Source organism: Sus scrofa, chromosome 13, assembly GCF_000003025.6.
Source record: "Sus scrofa isolate TJ Tabasco breed Duroc chromosome 13, Sscrofa11.1, whole genome shotgun sequence".
Lineage (NCBI taxonomy): Eukaryota > Metazoa > Chordata > Mammalia > Artiodactyla > Suidae > Sus > Sus scrofa.
This window is the reverse complement of record NC_010455.5, coordinates 207364627-207387533: the sequence shown is the minus strand read 5'-3', so window position 1 is coordinate 207387533 and position 22907 is coordinate 207364627. Positions and strand designations below refer to the sequence as shown.

General features: G+C 53.6%; 4 protein-coding genes across 4 annotated transcripts in view; 1 reads left to right on the top strand and 3 right to left on the bottom strand.

Annotated features, from left to right (window-relative positions):
* The window catches only part of TSPEAR (thrombospondin type laminin G domain and EAR repeats), a 126646-nt gene that overhangs the window by 24990 nt on the left and 78749 nt on the right, over positions 1-22907 (top strand). The window lies entirely within an intron of this gene.
* On the bottom strand, positions 721-3162 carry LOC102160031 (keratin-associated protein 10-12-like). Its single transcript, XM_021071516.1, has one exon. The coding sequence runs from the start codon at positions 2424-2426 to the stop codon at positions 1671-1673; it is 756 nt and encodes a 251-aa protein (XP_020927175.1). The 5' UTR covers positions 2427-3162; the 3' UTR covers positions 721-1670.
* On the bottom strand, positions 8804-10096 carry LOC100623490 (keratin-associated protein 10-7-like). Its single transcript, XM_021071513.1, has one exon. The coding sequence runs from the start codon at positions 10030-10032 to the stop codon at positions 9097-9099; it is 936 nt and encodes a 311-aa protein (XP_020927172.1). The 5' UTR covers positions 10033-10096; the 3' UTR covers positions 8804-9096.
* LOC100623393 (keratin-associated protein 10-7) lies at positions 18568-19781 on the bottom strand. Its single transcript, XM_003359003.3, has one exon. It carries the CDS (start codon positions 19704-19706, stop codon positions 18897-18899), a length of 810 nt encoding a protein of 269 aa, XP_003359051.1. The 5' UTR covers positions 19707-19781; the 3' UTR covers positions 18568-18896.

Genomic DNA, 22907 nt, shown 5'->3' with positions numbered 1-22907 from the left:
TATACCACCTATGTTTAGTGTGATAATGCTCTGTATTTGTCCCACGCCTTTCCCCCCATTTCTTCTTCTTCTGCTTTCTTTTTGGATTTGTTGACTCTCTTCATGATTCCATATTTTTTTCTTTTGTTGGCTTACTAGCACAGCTCTTTGTTTTGTATTTTTGTGCATTTTGTTTTGCATTTTAAGGTTTATGGTACACACTTTTAACTTAGCACAGTCTATTTTGAAAGCACATTGGCCTTTCAAGTTGTGTCTTGTTTAAGAGGCTCAGAGGAATGCTGTCATTTCTCCCTGGATGGAGCTGATGTTTACTGTTGGTGGAGTTATTGTAAATGAATACATAAGTAACCAAGATCTCTCCAGGTCCTAAGAAAAGCTGATACACACAAGTAGCAGGTAGACGAAGCCACTAAGTTGTAAATTGAGATACATGCAAATCAAGGTGCAAATTTTGCCAGAATTCCTTGGGATGGATGGAAGCAATTTAAAGGCAGCTGGAGGCTGGTGTGACTGTCCCATGTAAGGGTGTTGCCCTAGTATTGGATCATAGCTTAACTGGCCATTTCCTCCCTCCCGCCCTCTTTTCTTCCTTCCCTCCCTTCCTCCCTCCCTTTCTTTCCTCCCCCCACCTCTCTCTCCCTCCTTCCTTTCTTTCCACACTAAAACGAGGATGCATGAGCCAGTTTGGGTTTTCCAAGAAACTATGCCAAGAAGCGGGGATAGATGTGCTAGGGATTTATTGTGGGGGCTCAAGAACGAGTAAGAGGGGTGTGGGCATGGGGAAGAGCCTTAACGTGGCAAGGCTGACCAGACTCTGTGAGCTGCTGTGGGGAGGGTCATGGGGAAGGGGGGGTTAGCCCCTGGGCCACCACGCAGCTCTGAGAATGCCTCAGGCAGGTGGATGGGGTCCCCGAGCATGAAGCCTGCATCCAGCAGGAGTGGCTCTGCTGTGGTCTCCCTGCTGGGCCTGGCCCACTGCTGGGAGCAGCCTGATGAGGATGCTGTGGTTGATGGAAGGGTAGCAGGTGGGGTCCTGGGAAGGTAAGGATTCTTCTGGGGGATCTTTGTGCTGTTCTTCTGCTGGCCACCTTTGGTAGGCAGCACCTAGGAGCTGAGGAAATGCTGCTAAACTCCCCCAGGCCCTACCAGGGAGGGCAGACCATGGCTACCCAGAGGGGAGGGAGGGATATGGCCCAGGGCACAGGCTGGAGGGTCCTGCCAGGCCCAGACTCCGGGTCTTCCTGGTTCTCTCCCCACGGAAGGCCGTGGGAGGTGCTGTCTGAGTCCTGGAGGTCATCGTATGCACCCTCCCCTGAGGCGGCCAGGACCCCGCTCAGATCAGGAGGGATGACGTTCGAAGAAGCAGGTGCAGTCAAGAGGGCGCGTTAATCAGGCCAGGAGGGTGATGGGAGAAGGGCTGGAGCCGGACGAGGGGCAAAGCCCAGAGGGACGACCTGCTGTGATGACTCAGGCCTGAGCTTAGGTTCTGGGATGGCCATGGCAGCAACTGCTGAGAAGACCCTTGAGACCTTCCTGGTGACAAAAGGAGATGGCCTGTGGGTGTCCTTTGTGAGGTTAAACTCTTGGAGGACACTAAAGGCTGGTGTCTCTGAGCTCAGCTCTTCTGCTGAGGTACCTGAGCCTGGCTGGCCCTGGGGGGACGGGCCTGGTCAGCAGCAGGACTCACAGGCCGAGGCGGGCACGCAGCAGGCGGGGCGGGAGCATGTGGGGCGGCAGAGCAGGGACACGCAGGAGGCCGGGCGGCAGCAGCTGGGCTGGCAGCAGGAGGCGGGGGCCCCACAGGAGGAGACGGGCACGCAGCAGGCGGGGCGGCACACGGGCCGGCAGAGGAGGGACACAGAGGACGAGGGTCTGCAGCAGGATGAGGGGCAGGGGCAGGGGCAGGGCTGGCAGCACGAGGTGGCCGAGCAGGGGGAGGCCTCGCAGCACACGGGTGTGCAGCACACAGGTGTGCAACAGACGGGCCTGCAGCAGACGGGCACACAGCAGGCCTGTTGGCAGGGGGAGGAGGTGCAGCAGGACGACTGGCAGCTCGACTGCTGGCAGCAGGAGTCTGAGCAGGGGGAGGCCTCACAGCACACAGGTGTGCAGCACACGGGTGTGCAACAGACAGGCCTGCAGCAGACGGGCCTGCAGCAGATGGGCACACAGCAGGCCGGCTGGCAGGGGGAGGAGGTGCAGGAGCTGGTGCAGCCTGACAGGCAGGGGCTGGGCTCACAGCTCGCTGGGGTGCAGACGAGGGCCAGGCGGGGCGTGGGGGTGCAGCAGGGGGCCTCACAGTAGCTCTCTGGACAGTCATCCCACTGCCAGGAGGAGCCGGTGCAGGGGTGACAGGGACCGGGCAGGCAGACGTGGCTGCCATAGCTCAGGTCGCTGGAGCAGCCGGACAGGGTGGAGGCGGCCATGGTGGAGGCGGTGGGGCTGGAGGAGGTGTGAGTGTGTGTGAGTATGTGTGAGTGTGTGTGAGGTGCTCTGTGATGCCAGGCCTTTTATATCCGCTGTGTTGTCCCAGCAGGAAGCGTTGGGGCTGAGAGCAGGTGCAGGAGCCCCTCATTAGTGGTGGCGTATTTTTGGCAACAGTTTTCACTCATTAGACTCGTGAGTGTGAATATCCTGAGTTGCAGGTTGTTTCCCCAGCCTTCCTTTGTTTGGTTCCAGAAAAGTTTGGAAAAATATTTGAGGCAAGGTCATGCTGAGCAGAGGTTTATAGGCAAAGTGATGCATTGTAGTTCCATAGCTCCTGTCCTTGAGGTGCTTTAAATATTTTCCAATTTACATGTAAGCCTTTAAAGTAGAACAAAAAGTGAAACTTGCACATCTTGCAGAATACAGCATGCAGAGGACTGGTTAGCTGAAGCTGAGTGCCCCCCCTGCCCTCCAGTCACCTGAGCCCCTCTAAGCAGGGTGCTTAGAGTGTCAATGCCGCCAGAGTGGCTGGCTGTGAACTTTCTCCTTTGCTTCTGTGACACAGTCAGATGTCTCTTTGTTCCATTTCATCATGTACTCTGGATTTTTTTCCATGTTCCTTTTGCTCTGGTAAAAGATTGGACTTTTTCCTATATGTTGGTAGGTTTTGCATTTTAAGACCTCTTGTAAGGGAGTTCCCATTGTGGCTCAACAGGTTAAAAACCTGACATAGTGTCCATGAGGATGCTGGTTTGACCCCTTGCTTCTCTCCATGTGTTAAGGATCCAGCATTGCCACAGGTTCTGGTGTAGGTCACAGATGAGGCTCAGATCCTATGTTGCTGTGACTGTGGTGCAGGCTTGCAGCTGCATCTCCAATTCAACCCTTAGCCCAGGAACTTACATATGCCACAGGTGCAGCCATAAAAAGAAAAGACCAGTGGGAAAAAAACATCTCTTGTATGCCCAAAAAATACGTGGACTTTACAATTACAGTTGATGATAGTTTGGCTGGGTATAGAATTCTGGTTTTAAATAGTTGTTTCTTCCAAACATCAAAGACGTGTTTCCATTTTTGGTGGTGTCCAGAATTCCTGATGAGAGTCTGAGGTCATTTTTCATTTGTTTTTAATCTATATTTTTTAACTCTGCAGGAGCTTTTGGTTTTTCTTTCCAGTCTTGTTCTCAAACGTCATGTTTATGTTTCTAGGCTTGTATATTAATTTACTTTCTGTGATTGGGGCTCGCCGAGCCTTTTGGTTTGAGGGCTTGCTCAGGAAATGTCTTTGTACTATTTTAAAAACTTTTTCATCTTTATGGGCTTTACTTTTGTGATGCCTGTGGGATGTCAGAGCTTCTGGAACTAGCCTTCCTATCTCTTAATCTTTCTCTTATTTTCCTTATGTTTAACCTTTGCTCTTTTCTCTAAGAGATCTTCTTGATTTTTATCTTTCATACTGCATTCCAATCTTCTGCCATTTCCAGTCTGTTTTTTTTTTTTTGGCCTTTAATCAACTTATTTCCAAATTTAAAAATGTCACACATTATTATCTGGTTATTTATGTATTTATTTTGGCAGCTTGATTTAATCTTGTGGTGTGAATGAGAAACATTGCTCTACAACCTTGATATCATCAGTGTGCATTTTCATAAACTTCCCACCAGCAAGTAACCTGTTTTTCAGACACCAGATAAGGCCTGCTCCTTGATGTCAGCCATTTGATTTCCTGAATAAAAGACTAAGCTGTTTTATTTTTATGCATTGGATGTCTCATTCCAACTTACACACTAATCTGATTCCATCTGCTTCTCTATTTAATAAACCTATGCAGGGTCCTACTGAAGCACCTTCTTGTTTTTATACTGCTTTGATTTAGCTTTTCTTATGACTTTTTATTTTTTATTTATTTTTATTTTTGCTTTTGAGGGCCGTACTTGTGGCATGTGAAAGTTCCCAGGCTATGGGTTGAATTGGAGCTACAGCTGCCAGCCTATGCCACAGCCATAGCCATGGCAGATCTGAGCCACATCTGTGACCCACACCACAGCTCAAAGCAATGCTGAATTCTTAACCCATTGAGTGAGGCCAGACATTGAACCCATATCCTTATGGACACTAGTTGGGTTCATAACCCGCTGAGCCAAAACAGAAACTCCCATATCCTTTTTTTTTAAACTTATTTATTTCTTAATTTTTTGGCTGTACCCAAAACATATGGAAGTTCCCATGCCAGGGACTGAATCCAAGACACAGCTGCCACAGTGCTGGATCCTTTAACCTGATGTTTGTACCTGCTCCAACCTGAGCCACTGCAATGAGATTCTTCACCCGCTGTGCCATGGTAGGAACTCCCTCTTATGACTTTTTAAACATCCTTTCAGGGGCTCTTTGAGGGTTTGTGAGAGAACCACGTGCTTCTTCCAGTTCCCGGAGCTGAAGGATTCAGTCTTGCTTCAGCGCAATAAGAACAACTCTAGGGAGTTCCCACGCAGCTCACTAGATTTTAAGGATCTGGCATTGTCACTGTTGGGGCTCGAGTTGCTGCCATGGTGCTGGTTGGATTCCTGGGCCACGACTTCCACATGCCGCTATGAGGTGGCCAAAAAAAAAGAAAAGAAAAGAAAAGAAAAGAACAGCTCTAGTCTCCGGGACATTTTGCTGTTGAGTGTTTGGAAGTGCATAGTCACACCGAGGGCCCCCTGGACCCGCGTGTGCCGATGAAAAGCTGCTGTGACGAGTGCAGTGCCCTGTGGAAGGGACAGAGGGAGCATCAGGGAAGCGGAGGACCCAAGCTTCTGACTTTCTCTCTTGGCTGTAAAGGGCTCTGCTTTGTCATGTCCCCTCCCGCCCCTGCCAACTTCTCCCAGGCCTGGTCACCGGAAGCCCTGGGATTTGAGGGTGGGAATAAGGAGGGTGTGGGGACGCCTGACGCCGGGTCTGGGACCGGCCAGGGACAGGGATAAAGGTGTCGTCCACTCTTCCCACAGCTGCCTCTGAGCTACAGCCTGATCTAAAGGGTGCAGGCTCTGCCTCCTTTACCAGCAGGTCCTTTTAGGCAGCATCCTCCTCCTTGGCCTGTGGGCTTCCTGCATCCCTGGCCAGTGCATCCTTCTACTCCCACTGCTTTAAGCACAGCTCTTCGAGGGTCCCAGGCCACCTTCCCGGGCTGGCAGCCCTCACCGAGATGGGTCCTGTGGCTCCAGAAACCCCTGATTGGGTCTGGAAGGGCGGGTTCAGTGGAAGGTCAAATGATCAAGTGGGTTTTAAAACAGGTGAAATATCTCTGGGCATTGGCATGTGAACAGAGGGCAGGGTTCTCTGGTCCTGGGTGGGCAGATGGGGGTCGAGCCAGGAGGGAGGGCGGGGGGAGGGTCTGGCAGACTGTGCGACAGGCAGCACCCCCACCCCCTGGCCCCAGCCAGCCCTCCTACTTTACTCTGTCACGTGCCTGATGTAGCCCAACCTGGAAGGACACCTGTGAGAACAGGCCCTGCCGTCTGGGTCCCACAGGTGACAGAAGTGCCTTCAGCAGCCTGCGTGTGTGTGTGTGTGTGTGTGTGTGTGTGTGTGTGTGTGAGAATCTGCTGAGGCTGCTAGGCTTTTGTCTTCCGGGTATTAGTATCGTTAATTATATCGTTTCTAACCTGCGTTCTGAGACACACTCTGCGTGACAACAGTGTATGATTCTTTGACTGTGGTCCGTGTTAAGTTTGCTAACACTTGATTTAGGATCTCTTTTTGTCACTTGCTTTTTTAAATTAAACTGTAGTTGACCTACAGCGTTGTGCCAATGTCTGCTGCACAGCAAAGTCACCCCGTCATCCACATATATACGTGTGTGTGTGTGTGTGTGTGTGTGTGTGTGTGTGTACATCCTTTTTCTCATACGATCTTCCACCACGTTCTATCCCAAGAGATCGATGCGGTTCCCTGTGCGGTGCGGCAGGACCTCCTTGCTTATCGGTCGAGATGTCATAGTTTGCATTTACTAACCCCAGACTCCACGTCCATCCCGCTAAATGTCCATCGAGAGGAGCAGGTGAAGGCGATGTGGTGCATATGTACAGTGGAAGCCTACTCAGCCATTAACTGAACAAAATAATGGCATTTGCAACTAGAGATTCTCATCCTACGGGAAGTAAGTCAGGAAGAGAGAGACAGATGCTGCATGAGAATCCTCGTGTGTGGAACCTAAAATGCGGCGCAGATGAACCATCTGCAAAACAGACACAGACTCGCAGGCACACTTATGACCCTCAGATGAGCCTGGTCACCAGCCAGTCCCCCCCCGCCCCGTCCCTCTTGCGCTCTCTCCCTCTCTCACGCCGTTGGCTTTGGCATCAGGGCTTTCTCCAGCCCTGTTGGGTAAGCACAGAGGTGGCACCGCGGATGAGGGTCCTGCCGGGGCTGACCCTTGGCAACCGTTCCTCCTCCCAGAACCTTGTAGGAAGGTCTCCCTCGCGTGGCTCACTGATCCCCAGGCTCCCCCAGCTCTGCGATGCCGCCCTCGGCTTGTTTTGGTCCCACCGTTCGTGTCACCTTTGAGCTCAAGGAAGCTTTCTCCTCGTGGTGGGTTACTTTCTTCCATCCTCAGGCTCTGCCCCCGGGCCTCTGGTTAGGACCACAGGCACTCTGCTCCCTGGATGTGCCTCCCGGGTCTTGCATCGTCATCTCTTTGTCCTTCTGCAGTGCATTCTGGGAGGCTCCTGGCCGGACCTTCCCGGCCTCCACGTTGCCGTCACGCAGACTGCCTGTTGGGGTCCTTTTTATTTGGGGTGCCATGCTTTTCATTTCCAGGAACTCGGAGGGTTTCCTTCCCTGCTTCCCTCCCTTCTCTCTGCCTCTTTCCTTCCTTCCTTCCTTCAAAAACAGCAGCTCGTTCTAATCTACGGAATGGTAGTGCCCCCCCCCATTTCCTTGTCATTGGCTCAGAGCTTTGCTCCCCTTCCATGCTCATTTCCTTACTTGCTTGGGCCCCTGGGTGGTCACCCCTACTTCTAAGCAAGAGTCTGGAGGGTGCAGTGTCCACTCGCAGCACGCCTCCGCACAAGCCAATATATTCTTCTGCACAGAGGGCCGTCGGCCAGGGCCCTGGCGGCGGGGGGCTTTTCAGACGGATGTGGGGCGCCCGCCTTGTCTTGAAGTTTCCTGGAGCCCTGCCTGTCCCCCCTGTCCTGTGACCCAGGCCGGGAGCCTTGGGTGCACCGTCTCCACGCAGAGTCAGCTGGATGCACTGGGCTGGGCCTTCACGACGTGAGTCCAGGAGTCTCTGACCCAGGGTGACCCAGCTTGTCCTCTTGGGCAGCCCTGCTGCCACCCAGGAAAAGCTGTTTGTCCAGTCCTGTTGCCACCTCTCTTTCTGGGGTTTTAGCGTCAGCCCGAGCATCCTGCGCCGATGTTTCCAGAAGGCCCTCAGGGAGACTGTGCCTGCTGATGGCCCGCGGGCTCCTCTCGGCCCAGAGGGCCACTGGTTTCCATCCGGTGCCGAGGAGACAAAAGCCTCAGTCAGTAAACCACCGACACTGCGACTGGAACGAGGTTCCGCTCTTACCAGATTCACGGAGAAGCACTTCCCAGGCCGCACGCTTCACTGTGTAAACTCACGATGCGTGGGCTCCGCTGTATCCAGAGTGGTGCAACCATCACCTTGACTGAACTGTGGGACCTTTCCGCACCCCGAACCTACCGCAGCCGCTCCCATCCTCCACCCCCCCGTCTCCCACAACCCCTGATCTGCCTCTGCCCCTGCACTGGCCTGTTCTGGACGTGTCACATCCACAGTCACGCACCGTGCGGCCTTCTGTGTCTGGCTCCTCTCGCCGAGCATCGCGCTTTGGCGGTTCGCCCACGTGGCAGCCTCGCTGAGGTCAGTGCTCGTGTCTCTAAAAGGCTGAGCAGGCGGAGGCCTCATGGCACATGAGCTGGCAGCACGCTGGTATGCAGCAGACAGGTGCGCAGCAGACAGGTGGGCAACACACAGGTGTGCCACAGTCGGGCTTGTAGCAGACAGGCACACAGCAGCTCTGCTCGCAGGGGGAGGAGGTGCAGCAGGACAGCTGGCAGCTAGACTGCTGGCAGCAGGAGCCTGTGTGGGGCCAGGCACAGACAGACATGCTGCCTAGTCTTGGGGGGCGGCTGCTGAGCTGGGAAGGTGCGAGTGGCTCAGGGGCCCACGGCAAGGGCTGGGGGTGGTCCCCCTTGTTCTGGGACCCCTGGCCTTGGATCCAGGAGCAGCTTTCCTGAGATGGGCCGGCGGCCACACGTGGGGGCTGGGGGTTTTACAGGCCTCAGAGGGGGCCTGGCCTGTGGGGTCACAGAAGCCAACAGCTGGTGTCCCCCTGTACCCTGCCACCCACATATCCACAGACAGGACGGGTCAGTGTGAGACAGAGGTGGCTTTATTAAGTGGTGTCTCTTCCTGGGGTAGAAGCAGACCTGTGGGGCTGAGGGAGCACCCTAGGGCTCAGGAGGTGTGGTCCCTCTGCTGCGGCACCGCTGAGCAGCCAGCGTCAGGAAGGACTGAGTGAGCAGCTCGGGTCCTTGAGATGAGGGGCGGGACGCGGAGGAGGGACTGAGGTCCTACCCCTGTGGCTGTGAAAGCCAGAGAGGGTGCGGCTGCCGGGAGGCTGGTCCTGCTGGGGAAGGGGTCTTGGATGAGACCAGGAAGGATCAGCAGCAGGACTCGCAGGCCGAGGCGGGCACGCAGCAGGCGGGGCGGGAGCACGCGGGGCGGCAGAGCAGGGACACGCAGGAGGCCGGGCGGCAGCAGCTGGGCTGGCAGCAGGAGGCGGGGGCCCCGCAGGAGGAGACGGGCACGCAGCAGGCGGGGCGGCACACGGGCCGGCAGAGGAGGGACACGGAGGACGAGGGTCTGTAGCAGGACGAGGGGCAGGGGCAGGGGCAGGGCTGGCAGCACGAGGAGGCCGAGCAGGGGGAGCCCTCACAGCACACGGGTGTGCAACAGACAGGCCTGCAGCAGACGGGCGTGCAACAGACGGGCGTGCAGCAGACAGGCCTGCAGCAGACGGGCACACAGCAGGCCTCCTGGCAGGGGGAGGAGGTGCAGCAGGACGACTGGCAGCTCGACTGCTGGCAGCAGGAGTCTGAGCAGGGGGAGGCTTCACAGCACACAGGTGTGCAACAGACAGGCCTGCAGCAGACGGGCACACAGCAAGCCGGCTGGCAGGGGGAGGAGGTGCAGCAGGACGACTGGCAGCTCGACTGCTGGCAGCAGGAGTCTGAGCAGGGGGAGGCCTCACAGCACACAGGTGTGCAGCACACGGGTGAGCAGCAGACGGGCCTGCAGCAGACGGGCCTGCAGCAGACGGGCACACAGCAGGCCGGCTGGCAGGGGGAGGAGGTGCAGGAGCTGGTGCAGCCTGACAGGCAGGGGCTGGGCTCACAGCTCGCTGGGGTGCAGATGAGGGCCAGGCGGGGCGCGGGGGTGCAGCCGCTGGGGGCGCAGCAGGGGGGCTCGCAGCAGCTCTCTGGACAGTCGTCCCACTGCCAGGAGGAGCCGGTGCAGGGGTGACAGGGACCAGGCAGGCAGACGTGGCTGCCGTAGCTCAGGTTGCTGGAGCAGCCAGACAGGGTGGAGGCGGCCATGGTGGAGGCGGTGGGGCTGGAGGAGGTGTGACTCTGTGTGTGTGTGTGTGTGTGTGTGTGTGTGTGTGTGTGAGGTGCTCAGGCTGTGGCTTTTATACCCCTCCTGGGTGTGGTGTGTTGTCCTCGTAGGAGGCTCCCCGCACCCCCTTCCTGGTTGACCTGGTGCTCTGTGAGGACACTCAGTGCCAGTTCCACTGTCACGAGATGGCCTCGATCAGCTCATAAAACTTGGTCAGTGCTGGCAGTGTGCCCGGCCCTGGCCTGAGTCTGGCCCCGCAGGACACCCAGAGGAAGCGTGCAGCCTCCCGGGGGCTGACCCCATGGCTCCTCCCGGGCAGGTCACGTGCCAGGGTAGCTCCTAACAGCTCCCGGCCCACGGGCACATGGTCTGTGTGGGTCCAGACCGTGCGGGGCCGCACCTGGGACAGCTGGCTGGCTGTGACTGGGGCAACGTGGAGGAAGGTGCCCGTTTGGGGGAAAAGATGGCACGAGGACAGGCTCTCGCTGGCGGGCTCTGCACTCCCGTGGGCCCTGGTCAGCCAGGAGGATGAGGTCTGAGCTCAGGGAAGGACCTTCTCTCCCCTAAGAAGGAGCGTGCACATTCAGGTGAGGCCCGGGCTCCTTGGTTCCGTAGATGGACCAGATTCAGTCTCAGCTTTGAGTGCTAAACCTTGCTCCCTGTAGCCCACGCTCAGCTGTGCTGGAAGAGGCTGGTCCTGGGTCAGGATTTAATCTAGAGATGTGGAGGTGAGGGTGGTAGGAGAAGCTGCGGGAGGAGCCACCTGCCAGACAGCCAGGACAGGCAGCAGTCCTGGGGCTGGTTTTCCTGGTACCCAGGTGGGGCCAGGCACAGACGGACATGCTGCCCAGTCGGGATTTAATCTAGAGACCAGTGGGGTGAGAGTGGTAAGAGAAGCTGGAGGAAAATCCTTCACTGATGACATTTCAATCAAAACCCAGAGGAAATCTTTCTTATGCAAACTGAAGATATTGAACTGCTAGAAAATATTTGCAATTTGCACGATAGCCAAAAGGTTAATAGGAACATTTTAAAGTCCTTAAATAAAAACAATATAAGATATAAAAGAATCAAGCAACATTCAAAAATTTCCAATAATCCCATGAAAAGCTGCTTGATCTCAATAGATAGTTTTCCAAATTAAAACATAAATGTCCCACCCGTAAGACAAACCAAAATTGACAGTGCAGGTCATTTCTAGTGCTGTTGGGCATGGGGCCTCACCCTTAGAAACCCTTAGCAGGCGTGACGCTCTTTTACTGTGATAACAAATAACGTGACATTTATGATTTTATCCAATTTCAAGTGTACAATTCAGTGACATGTAGTATAGTCACATGTACTGAACCTTGGCCGCTGCTACTAGTTCCAGAACATTCCATCACTCTAAAAGGAAATCCTATACTGTTGAGCAATCCCTCCCAGCCCCTGTCAATCACTGGCCTGCTTTCTGTCTCTATGACTTTGCCTGTTGTGCACCTTTCATGTAGGTGGGATCATGTAACATATAGCGTTTTGCACCTGGGTCTTTCACTCAGCCTGATGTTTTCAAGGTTCATCTACATGGTAGCATGTAGCAGTGCTTCATGCCTGTGTATAGCTAATATTCCCTCGTATGGATGGACCCCGTTTTATTTATCCATTCATCAGTTGATGGACATTTGTGTCATTTCCACCTTTCGGCTAATGTGAATAAAGCTGCTTTAAACATTTACACAAGCTTTTGTTTGAACACCTCTTTTTGATTCTCTTGGGAGTATGCATAGGAATGGAATTGCCACATCATGTGTTACTCTATGTGTAACATTTTGAGGAACTGCCAGACAGTTTTCTATAGCAGCTGCACCATTTTACATTCTCACCAGCCTTGAATGAGGATTCCAATTTCTCCACATACTCACTGACTTGTTATTTTCTGTTTTTTGTTTTTGTTTTTGTTTTTAAACTGTAGCCACCCTAGTTGGGGGGGAAGTGGCATCCTGTTTAGGTTTTTGTTTTTGCATTTCCATAATGACCAGTAATATTGCACTTCCTTTCATGTGCTTATTGGCTGTTTGTGTATCTTCTTTGGAGATATACAAACTATCTATCAAAGTGCTTTACCTGTTTTTAGTTGAGTTGTTTGTCTTTTAGTTGTTGAGTTGTAGGAGTTCTTTATGTTTTCTGAATACTAGACCCTTATCAGAACTATGATGAAATATTTTCTTCCATTCTGTGGGTTGCCTTTTCATTTTCTTGATCATGTACTTCAATATACAAAACTTTTTAATTTTAATGAAGTCAAATTTATCCTTTTTTTTTTCTTTTGTTGCTTATACTTTTGGTGTCATAGCTAAGAAAGCATGGCCAAATCTAAGGTCACAGAGATTTACCCATATGTTTTCTTCTAAGGGTCATAGTTTTATCTTATATTTAGATCTTTGATGCATTTTGAGTTAATTTTTGTACATGCTGTGAGATAGAGCTCAACTTCATTCTTTTGCGTGTGACTATCAGCTGTCCCAGCATCAGTTACTGAAGAGACTATTCTTTCCGCATTGAATGGTCTTGATATTCTTGTTGAAAATCAGTGGACTATAGATGTATGGTTTTATTTCTAGAATCTCAATTTTATTCCATTGATCTATATGTCCATCGTCATCCTTGTACCACTTTTTGATTGCTGTGTCTCTGGGCTAAGTTTAATTTCTTCCTTTCTGATTTGAGTATCTTTTATTTCTTTTTCTTGCCCAATTTCTGTAGCTAGCACTTCCAGGACAATGCTGAATACAAGTGATGAAAATGTGCATCCTTGTGTTCCCGATTGCAAGGGGGATGTTTTCGGTCTTTCACCATTGAGCATTATGTTAGCTGTGGGCTTTTCATAACGCCTTCTAGTGTGTTGAGAATGATTCCTTCTACTCTTTGCTGGCTGGGTGTTTCTATCATGAAAGAGTGTTGGTTTTTGTCAAACTCTTTTCCTATATACACTGAGATGATTGTGTGATTTTTCCCCACTGAATTTTATTTATATGGTGCATTTTATTGATTGTTTTTCAAATGTTGAACCACTCTTGTATTCTTTGGATAAACCTCACTTGGTTGTGGTGTATAACCCTTTTAATATGCTTCTGGATTTTTTTTGAAGTTTTAAAAATCTATTTACGGAATGTCAATCTGTAGGGTTGGTTGGTTTGTTTGTTTTTGTCTTTGTCTGGCTCTGATTTGAGAAGAGATGAGAAAGATTTGTGAGGATTGCTCTACAAATGTTTGGTAGTATTCAGCACTGAATCAATGGTCCTGGGATTTTCTTTGGGGACAGGGTTTTGGTTACTGATTTGATCTTGTTCCTTGTTTTATGTATATTCAGCTTGCCTATTTCTTACTGAGTCAGTTCACTCACTTTAGGTCCAAAGATACTAATAAATTGAAAGTGAAAGGATGAAAAAAGATAGTTCATGCAAATAGTAACCAAAAGAGAGATGGGTGGCAATAATAAAATTAGAAAAAATGGACTTTGAGTCAAAAATTATAGTAAGGAACACATAAGGAAATTAAATATTGATAAAAGTATTAATATATCAAGAAGATATGATAGAAGTCATGGCTTAGCAGTAACAAACCAGACCAGTGCCCATGTGGAAGCTGGTTTGATCCCTGGCCTTGTCCAGTAGGTTAAGGATCTAGTGTTGCTATGAGCTGTGGTGTAGGTCACAGATGTAGCTTGGATCCCATGTTGCTGTGGCTGTGGTGTAGACTGGCAGCTGCAGCTCTGATTTGACCCCCTAGCCTGGGAACTTTCATATGCCACAGTTACAGCCCTAAAAAGCAAAAGAAAAAAAATAAAAAAGATATGACAATTATAAACCTATATTCACCTAGCGATAGACTCTCGAAATATATAAAGCAAAACTGACAAAATTGAAGAAAGAGATGGTTATAGTTTTACAATAATAGTTGGTGACTTTAATATTATTTCCATTAATAAAAAATGGACTAGAATAACAAGATCAAAGATCAGTAATGAGATAGACAACTAGAAGGACACTGTAAACCAACTAGATCCGGCACATGCAGAACACTCAGCAACAGAGTGCACATTCTTCTCAAGGGCACAAGCAGCATTCTCCAGATTAGCCCATATGTAAGGTCGCAAAACAAATCTCAGCAAATTTTAAAAGATTGAAACCATGCAATTTCTCTGACCACAGTGGAAAGAAACTAGAAGTCAGTAGCAAAAGAAAAATGGGAAAATTCACAAATATGCAGAAATACAAACAGCACATGCTTAACCAATCGGTGGGTTAAAGAAGAAATCTCAAGAAAAATTAGAAAATACTTTCAGGTGAATGTAAATGAAAACACAGCCAACCAATACTTACGGGATACGGCAAAAAACAGTCCCAAGAGGGAATGTATAGCTGTCAACACTTACATTCCAAAAGAAGAAAGATTTCAAACCAATGACCTGACTTTACCCTTTAAAGTTTTAGTTGTAGTTTAAAAAACGAAACCCAAAACTAGTAGAAGGAAGGAAATACTCAAACACCGATGAATGAAATAGAAACTAGAAAGAAGAGACGATCAGTAAATCTAAAAGTTGATTCTTTGAAAAGAGCAGTAAAACCAACAAGCCTTTAGCTAGGCTGGCTGAGGACGAAAGAAAAGACCCAAATTGCTACTATCAGATACAAGAACAACATTACAGACCTTACATAAATAAAAAGGATTATATGAGATTACTACGAACAACTATTCTCACAAAAAATTAGATAACCTAATTGTAATGAAAAATTCTCATAAACGCAGACTACCAAAACTGACACTTTTCCTGGGATTCTTTCTTTCTTTGTTTGTTTTTTGTCTTTTTAGGGCCACGCTCATGGCATATGGAGGTTCCCAGGCTAGGAGTCAAATCAGAGCCGAAGCCTCCGGCCTACACCACAGCCACAGCAACGTGGGATCTGGGCTGTGGCTGTGACCTACACCACAGCTCATGCTATCACCAGATCCTTGACCCACTGAGCAAGGCCAGGCATTGAACCCTTGTCCTCATGGATGCTATTCGGGTTCGCTAACTGCTGAGCCATGACAGAAAGTCCTTTCCTGGTATTCTTTATTTCTTCACACAGTTTCAAGTTTCTGTTTGGTGCCCTTTTATTTCAGTATGAATTATCATTTCACAGGGCATGTCCACCAGCAATTAACTCTTTCCATTTTATTTAAGCTAGAGATGTCTTAATCTCTTCTTCATTTTTGAAGGATATTTTTGTAGGATATAGACTTTTGGGTTGACAGTTTTTCCTTCCAGCACTTTAAGTACGTCACCTCACTGCTTCTGGCCGCAGTGGTGAGAAGTTGGCTATTAATCTTCTTGCTGCTTTTAAGACTGTCTCTGTCTTTGTCCTTGGATCGTTTGATTGTGATGCGTCTCCGCGTGGAGCCCTTTGGGTGTCTTCTACATGGAGTTCATTTGGCTTCTTGGATATATGGATTCGTACGTTTCCTCAAATTTGGGAAGTTTTGGCCACTGTTTCTTCAAATATACTTGGTGCTGTCCCACAGGTCTCTGGAGCTCTGTTCATTTCTCTTCATTCTTTTTCCTGTCTACTCCTCAAACTTGAGTCTTTCAAATGACCTATCTTCACATTTACTAATTTTTCTCCTCCCTCCTCAAATGTGCTGTTGAGTCCCTTTAGTGACATTTTCATTTCAGTTATTGTACTTTCCAACTCCGGAAGTTCTTCTTGGTTCCTTATTTTTAAAAATAAATTCTGTCTCTTTATTGCTGTTTTCTACTGGGTAAGATGTTCTCTTGGCTTCTCTGTTCTTTATCCATGGTTTCCTTTAAATACTAGAGTACATTAAGAGAGTTGCGGAGTTCCCGTCGTGGCGCAGTGGTTAACGAATCCGACTAGGAACCATGAGGTTGTGGGTTCGGTCCCTGCCCTTGCTCAGTGGGTTAACGATCCGGCGTTGCTGTGAGCTGTGGTGTAGGTTGCAGACATGGCTCAGATCCCGAGTTGCTGTGGCTCTGGCGTAGGCCGGTGGCTACGGCTCCCATTAGACCCCTAGCCTGGGAACCTCCATATGCTGCGGGAGCGGCCCAAGAAATAGCTAAAAAAAAAAGAGAGTTGTTTTCAGACTTTGGTACGTTCAATCCCTGCGCTTCTTCAGGGACATTTTCTCCTAATGTTTTTTTTTTTTTAGTGTGAATGGGACTCATAATTTTTGTTGAAAATTGGACATTTCCAATATTATATGTGGTCATTCTGAATATCAGATTTTCCTCCTTCCCTGTAGTTTGTTGTTGATGATTATTATGGCTTAGTATTTTGTTTGGTGACTCTTCCAAAGCAGTTTTGTAAACAACTGTACTCTTTGTCATGTGTGGTCACAGTTCCATTAGTTTAGTGATCAAGCGGTGATTTGACAGAGAGTTCCTTAAACACTGGAGCCAAAAAATATTTTTTTCCAGACTCTGTAGCTGGCCTCTGTTTGTGTGTTGGGGAATGCCTCCAGTCCTTAGCTGGGCAGTTGACAAAGCTGTCTTCACCTGCCCTTCATGCTTGCTCGGCACTGGAGGTTGAGTTGGGGTGAGTGTGTAGGGCTTTCTCGGGTCCTTCCTGAACATGTGCCCCCTCAGGAGTATTCATGGGGTCTCCCAGGCCCCCGGGAATCTGTGGAAGATTTGAAAGCCCCCTTCCTCAAAGCATCTCACTTCCCAGCTTTCTGTCTTGGGCTTTTGGGGGTGTCTTCCGTTTGCCCAGGTACAGAGACGGCTTGAGTTGACAGACACTCTCCATGCAACTGCCTTTCTGCCTTCGCAGAGTTCTGAGTTACGAGAAATGTGTGGGTCCTTCAAGAAGCCACTCGCAGATTGAAACAGACAACCATACTTCTTTCAGAATAAGGTCTGCCCTGCTCTCGCCAGCACCAGCAGCCTGACCAGACACAGGCCTCGGTCTTCGAGACTGCTGCTGAGCTGGGGACGGGGCTGGGGTGGGGGGAGGCTCTGCTGAAGTGCCACAAGGCGCTCCTGCTGCGGCAGTGACTTTCTTCTTGGCGGAGCACCCTCCTGTTGTCGTAAACCTTTGAGCGTTTCCAGAGTCCTGATGAGGTGGATTCTGAGAGCTTCGCCAGTTTCTTCAGTGTTTCGGGGCGGGGGCCCCTGAGTCGCCTATTCCCTGTCTTTCTTGACGTCACTCTTAGCACAATATTGAAAAGCCCTTTGGAGGGCACTTGTCAGTATCTTCCAGAATTTCAAATTGGCGAACACTCAGACCTGGCGGTCCCAGGTCTAGAAATGCAGGCGCCTTGAAACATGCAGCAGCATGCAGAGGCACGGAGAGGACCCCGCGGTGCTGGGGTTTGTGACAGTCAGAACCAGGGAGACTTTAAACCCTTGTCCACCTGCTGTTAATGAACCACTGGTGGTAGATCCACGGTTCGGGATGCTCTGTGCCTGGGCAAAGAAACCATAAAGTTCTTCCTATGTAACCGCCGAAGACAGGGAAACGAGTGCCCCTGGGGGGTGACTCCATGCCAGTGTGTGTGTGTGTGTGTGTGTGTGCACGTGCATGTCTTTTCAGGGCTGCACCCGTGGCATATGGAGGTTCCCAGGCTAGGGGTCTAATCGGAGCTGCAGCCGCTGGCCTGTACCGCAGCCACAGCAACGCCAGATCCTTAACCCACTGAGTGAGGCCAAGGATCGAATCCGCAATCTCATGGTTCCTCGTCAGGTTCATTAACCACCGCACCACAATGGGCGCTCCCACACTGCTGTTAAGGAATGAAGACCCAGAGCCTCTTGCCACAGGTGGGGACTGTCACCTCCCGGTGTCCACACCTGCTGCTCAGCAGCTCCCGCTCTGGGGCCTCTTCTCAGATTTGCTCAGGCGTGTGTGACATGGCATCTGGCGCCGTCAGCCACGCATGTTCCCACTTGTCTCCTGGCCATGGTCTGACACGTGCTCACACTGTCCAGGGCTTGGTGTGGCCTTTCCCACCTGCTCCCCACTAGCTCAGCCCAGCAGGCGGGGGCTCCAGAGCCTGCATCTTCGCATCCTCTGCATCCCTGAAGCTGGCTCATTGGCATGTGCTGGAGCCCAGGGCATCCTGGTGTCTGTGAATGCGTGCGTGAGTCAGGATGCCCAGCTACCTGAGGGCACTGTCTGGACGCTGGGCTGGCCCACTGCTGGGATCTCCCCTGGTCCCTCCTCCCGGCACTGCTGGACTCTGGCTGCCGTGGGATAGCCAGTCCTGTGCCGCAGGAAGGGCTGCCCCTTCCACAGGGAGTTGGGGGGCCTGGATCTGAGCCCAGGAGGTGCCTCCAGGATGTCCCGAGAGCAAAGCTTCGGGAGCCCAGCAGGGCCAAGGGTGTCAGCCAGCAGCACAGTGACAGTACAAGGTAGAGAGCAGCGTCCAGGTGTCAGGGGCAAGAGCCGCCCCAGTCCCCAAATGTAGGCATAGATGGAGGGTCCCGGGCTCACAGCTGCCCTCCCACCCCAGCTGTTTGCGGTTGGCTCGAGAACCAGTGAGGGGAGCAGAGCTTTTATTGGTGCTCAGAGGTGGACAGTGACACTGCTTTGTGCAGGACCAGGGTCAGGAGGGCCCACGGTGACCAGGGAGGCCATGGCGGGGAGTGAGGAAGCAGCTGTGGAGCAGCCAGGGCACCTGCAGGCCAAGGTCAGGAGAGGAGCTCAGTGAGCAGGTCAGGCCCCTGGTCTGGCCTGGGGAGGGAAGCCGGTCTTTCATCTATGCTGAGTGAGACCTGGGTGGGATCAGCGAGAAGCCAGGTGGTCAGGGGCTTCAAGGGTCTGATGGAGGATCCCTGGAGACGGCGGCCCTGGGGGGACGGGCCCGGTCAGCAGCAGGACTCGCAGGCCGAGGCGGGCACGCAGCAGGCGGGGCGGGAGCACGCGGGGCGGCAGAGCAGGGACACGCAGGAGGCCGGGCGGCAGCAGCTGGGCTGGCAGCAGGAGGCGGGGGCCCCACAGGAGGAGACGGGCACGCAGCAGGTGGGGCGGCACACGGGCCGGCAGAGGAGGGACACGGAGGACGAGGGTCTGCAGCAGGACGAGGGGCAGGGGCAGGGCTGGCAGCATGAGGAGGCCGAGCAGGGGGAGGCCTCACAGCACACGGGCGTGCAGCACACGGGTGTGCAACAGACAGGAGTGCAACTGACGGGCCTGCAGCAGACAGGCCTGCAGCAGATGGGCACACAGCAGGCCTGCTGGCAGGGGGAGGAGGTGCAGCAGGACGACTGGCAGCTCGACTGCTGGCAGCAGGAGTCTGAGCAGGGGGAGGCCTCACAGCACACAGGTGTGCAGCACACGGGTGTGCAACAGACAGGAGTGCAGCAGACGGGCCTGCAGCAGACAGGCCTGCAGCAGACGGGCACACAGCAGGCCGGCTGGCAGGGGGAGGAGGTGCAGGAGCTGGTGCAGCCTGACAGGCAGGGGCTGGGCTCACAGCTCGCTGGGGTGCAGACGAGGGCCAGGCGGGGCGCGGGGGTGCAGCCGCTGGGGGCGCAGCAGGGGGGCTCGCAGCAGCTCTCTGGACAGTCGTCCCACTGCCAGGAGGAGCTGGTGCAGGGGTGAGAGGAACCGGGCAGGCAGACGTGGCTGCCGTAGCTCAGGTCGCTGGAGCAGGGGGACAGGGTGGAGGTGGCCATGGTGGGGTCGGTGGGGCTGGAGGAGGTGAGTGTGTGTGAGTGTGTGTGAATGTGAGTGTGTGTGTGTGTGTGAGGTGCTCAGGCTGTGGCTTTTATACCCCTCCTGGGCGTGCGTGTTGCCCCTGCAGGAGGCTCCCCGGTCCCCTTCCTTGTGCGGGGGCAGGTCCCAAGGCCGCCTGAGGTAGCGTCTGTTGGGTGGCCCTGGGCCCTGAGCCACAGGATGAACAGGAAACACAGGGCGGGCAGGGAGGGGCCTTGGGACCTGACAAACGAGGTGATGTGTGACCTCGCGGATCCTGGAATTGGGGCTGGAGGGGGTGCAGCCGGGCTGAGTCTGGAGGGATCTGGGTTGGAGGGCAGGGGTGCGGGGGTGGGGTGGGCAGGAGGACCAGCCCGGAGCTGGGAGCCAGAGTAGAGGTGGAGCAGGGGCAGCAGGCCTGGGCCTGGAGGCCGCAACAAGCCTGATCCGGAGGCGTGGCTGTTGCCCCGACGGTGCCCCGCTCCTGCCCACCTGGCCAGGGTGCTGCCCCTCTGTCCCTGGGGGCACTTCCCCCTGCGTAATCCGCGAGTCAGGGCCGCGGCGGGCGGCCGGCTCTGTGGCTCGGGCGTGCCGCAGTCATGGCTTTGTGTCCCCCGGCCACATCCCTGCCCAGCCTGCCTCACACACGGGCATTTTTGGAGAGTCTGAGACGCCCGCCACCGGGGCTGCAGGGGCTCTTCCAGAGGAGGTGGCAGCCAAGAACCAAGGAGACGATGCGCAGACCGGGTCTGATTCTGGGGCGGGGAGGGGACCACAAAAGACATTATGGGGACATTTGGGGAAATTTGAATATAACCCATGGTTTAATGACACCACCGTTTTTATAATATTGTCATCCATGGGCAGGAGGGTGTGTTGGGAGCATGTGGGAGAACCTCCTTCCGTTCAGGAGACGCCTGAGGAGGGGTTCAAGGGCGAAGGGCCCAGTGGGGTCACAACACTTAAGGCTCAGCTGAAACAAATGGAGAGAGAGAGGGAGGGGGGAGGGGGAAGAGGAGGAGAGGGGGAGGGGGGAGGGGAGGGGAGAGGGGGAGAGGAAGGGAGGGGGAGGGGGAAGAGGAGGAGAGGGGAGGGCAGAGAGGGGGAGGGGAGGGGAGGCGAGAGGAGGGAGGGGGAGAGGGGAGGGGAAGGGGAAAGGAGGGGGGAGGAGGAGGGGAGGGGGAGGGTGGAGGGGAATGGAGGGGGAGGGGAGGGGGGAGGGGGAGGCGGGAGGAGGGAGGGGGGATGGGAGGGGAAGGGGAAAGGAGGGGGGAGGGGGGAGGGCGGAGGGGAATGGAGGGGGAGGGGAGGGGAGGGGAGGGGAGAGGGAAGAGGGGAGGGGGAGGGAAAGGGAGAGGGAAGGGGGGGAGGGGAGAGGGGAGGCGGGAGGAGGGAGGGGGATGGGAGGGGGAGGAGGGAGAGCAGGTGAGCAGATGCCAGCAGCTGGCGAGGTTTTTAAAACTCTCCTATCTTTGAAGATTTTCAGACGTAGTTGGAATAATTAATGATGCCTGATTCATCAGGGTGGTGGAATCCTGGTGTAATTAATTCCACAGTAAAATCACAAGAACACCCCCATCCGTGTCTTTGGAAAGTGTCCCGTGAGACGACACCCGCACCCCCTCTTTACACGAGCTGCCTCGGGAGCAGGGGGGCTGCTTTGCATTGGACCCTTTCGTCAGGGACATTTTCTCCTGGGGTGGCTCCTGTGCCCACAGGCACGGCTGTGCCCGACGTGGTGCCCACGTGCTCACTGTCCTCTCGTCACAGACGTTCAGCTGGTTTCTAGGTGTCGTGGGCGCGGACAGCGCGGCTCCCACGTTTCCACGCTCCAGACCCGCTGGGCCGGAGGCCAGGAGGGCTTCTCGGGGGCCTGTCCCAGCGCCCCGGGCACAGCGAGCCCCCGTCCGCTGGCGCCTGCCCGCCGCGTGGTCGGACTGTTCCACTCGTGCTGGGCGACGGGTGAGGACGGCCCTGATTTCTGGTGAAGCTGAGCCTTTCCTGGGTTTCAAGGCGGTTCCGGTTTAGGGTTCGGGTTCGGGTTCGGGTTCGGGTTAGGGTTAGGGTTGGGTTAGGGTTAGGGTGGTTTAGGGTTCGGGTTCGGGTTCGGGTTCGGGTGGGTTAGGGTTGGGTTAGGGTTAGGATTTAGGGTTAGGGTTGGGTTAGGTTTAGGGTTAGGGTTCGGGTTAGGGTTAGGGTTCGGGTTCGGGTGGGTTAGGGTTAGGGTTAGGGTTAGGGTTAGGGTTAGGGTTAGCGTTAGGGTTAGGGTTAGGGTTAGGGTTAGGGTTAGGGTTAGGGTTAGGGTTAGGGTTAGGGTTAGGGTTCGGGTTCGGGTTTGGGTTCGGGTTCGGGTTCGGGTTAGGCTGGACCGAAGGTTTGCCAGCATTTCCTCTCAGGCCTTCCTCCTCGGTTTGTTTTTCGCAGCCAAGCATCTCCTCTGTCAGTGCGGTTTGCGTTTCCACTTGTCCTCTGCCGTCTTGGGTCATGGGGTCCTCTGTGTCCTCAGGTGCGTCTGTGTTTGCTTTAACCGCTGCTCCTGCTCTTCCACCGGCTCGAGGCAGTCTGGTGATACAGCCGCTAACCTCATTGGTATGTGGGACCCCACAGCCCACCCAGTCCTAGGGCAGAGGGACGAGCCCAGTGTCCCCAAGCCCCCGCAGCACAGCCCTGTCGGGAGCCAACGCTTGAGGCCACCCCCACGGTCCGGGATTCTAGAAGGGCACGGGGTTGGCAGAGACAGGTCGCCCATGGCGGCAGCAGGGCTCGTCTACACAGAAGTCCCCAGCTGGCTGGCATTTGGCTGAGTGGCCGGGAAGGATGGACAGGCAGGGAAGCTGCGGGGTTAAAGGCACTGGGTAATGCAGGGCGTGTAAGGAGCCACGGGCCAGTGGCAGGGGTGCTGGGGAAGCTGAGACGCAGTGGGATGTCAGGCTGGGGCGGTGGGGGCAGGGGTTGTGCTCTGCTGTGTGGACAGATTGAGACTCTGAGGACCAGGGGCAGAGCGAGGAGCTGAGCTCTCTGTGGCCTGTGGCCCCCAGTCCCAGCCTGGCCCGGGTCCGCCAGGGACGGTCTGAGCTCCTGTGGCCCTCGCCCCCCATACATCAGCAGACTCTGTGAGCCCAGTTGGAGGGGTGGCCTCTTTCAGGGGAGTCCCACCCTCCTGCCACTGTCCCCACTCCGCT

Excerpts from the sequence above, each read along its gene's own strand:
- LOC100623393 (XM_003359003.3), bottom strand. The coding sequence starts at position 19,706 with ATGGCCACCTCCACCCTGTCCCCCTGCTCCAGCGACCTGAGCTACGGC.
- LOC100623490 (XM_021071513.1), bottom strand. The coding sequence starts at position 10,032 with ATGGCCGCCTCCACCCTGTCTGGCTGCTCCAGCAACCTGAGCTACGGC.
- LOC102160031 (XM_021071516.1), bottom strand. The coding sequence starts at position 2,426 with ATGGCCGCCTCCACCCTGTCCGGCTGCTCCAGCGACCTGAGCTATGGC.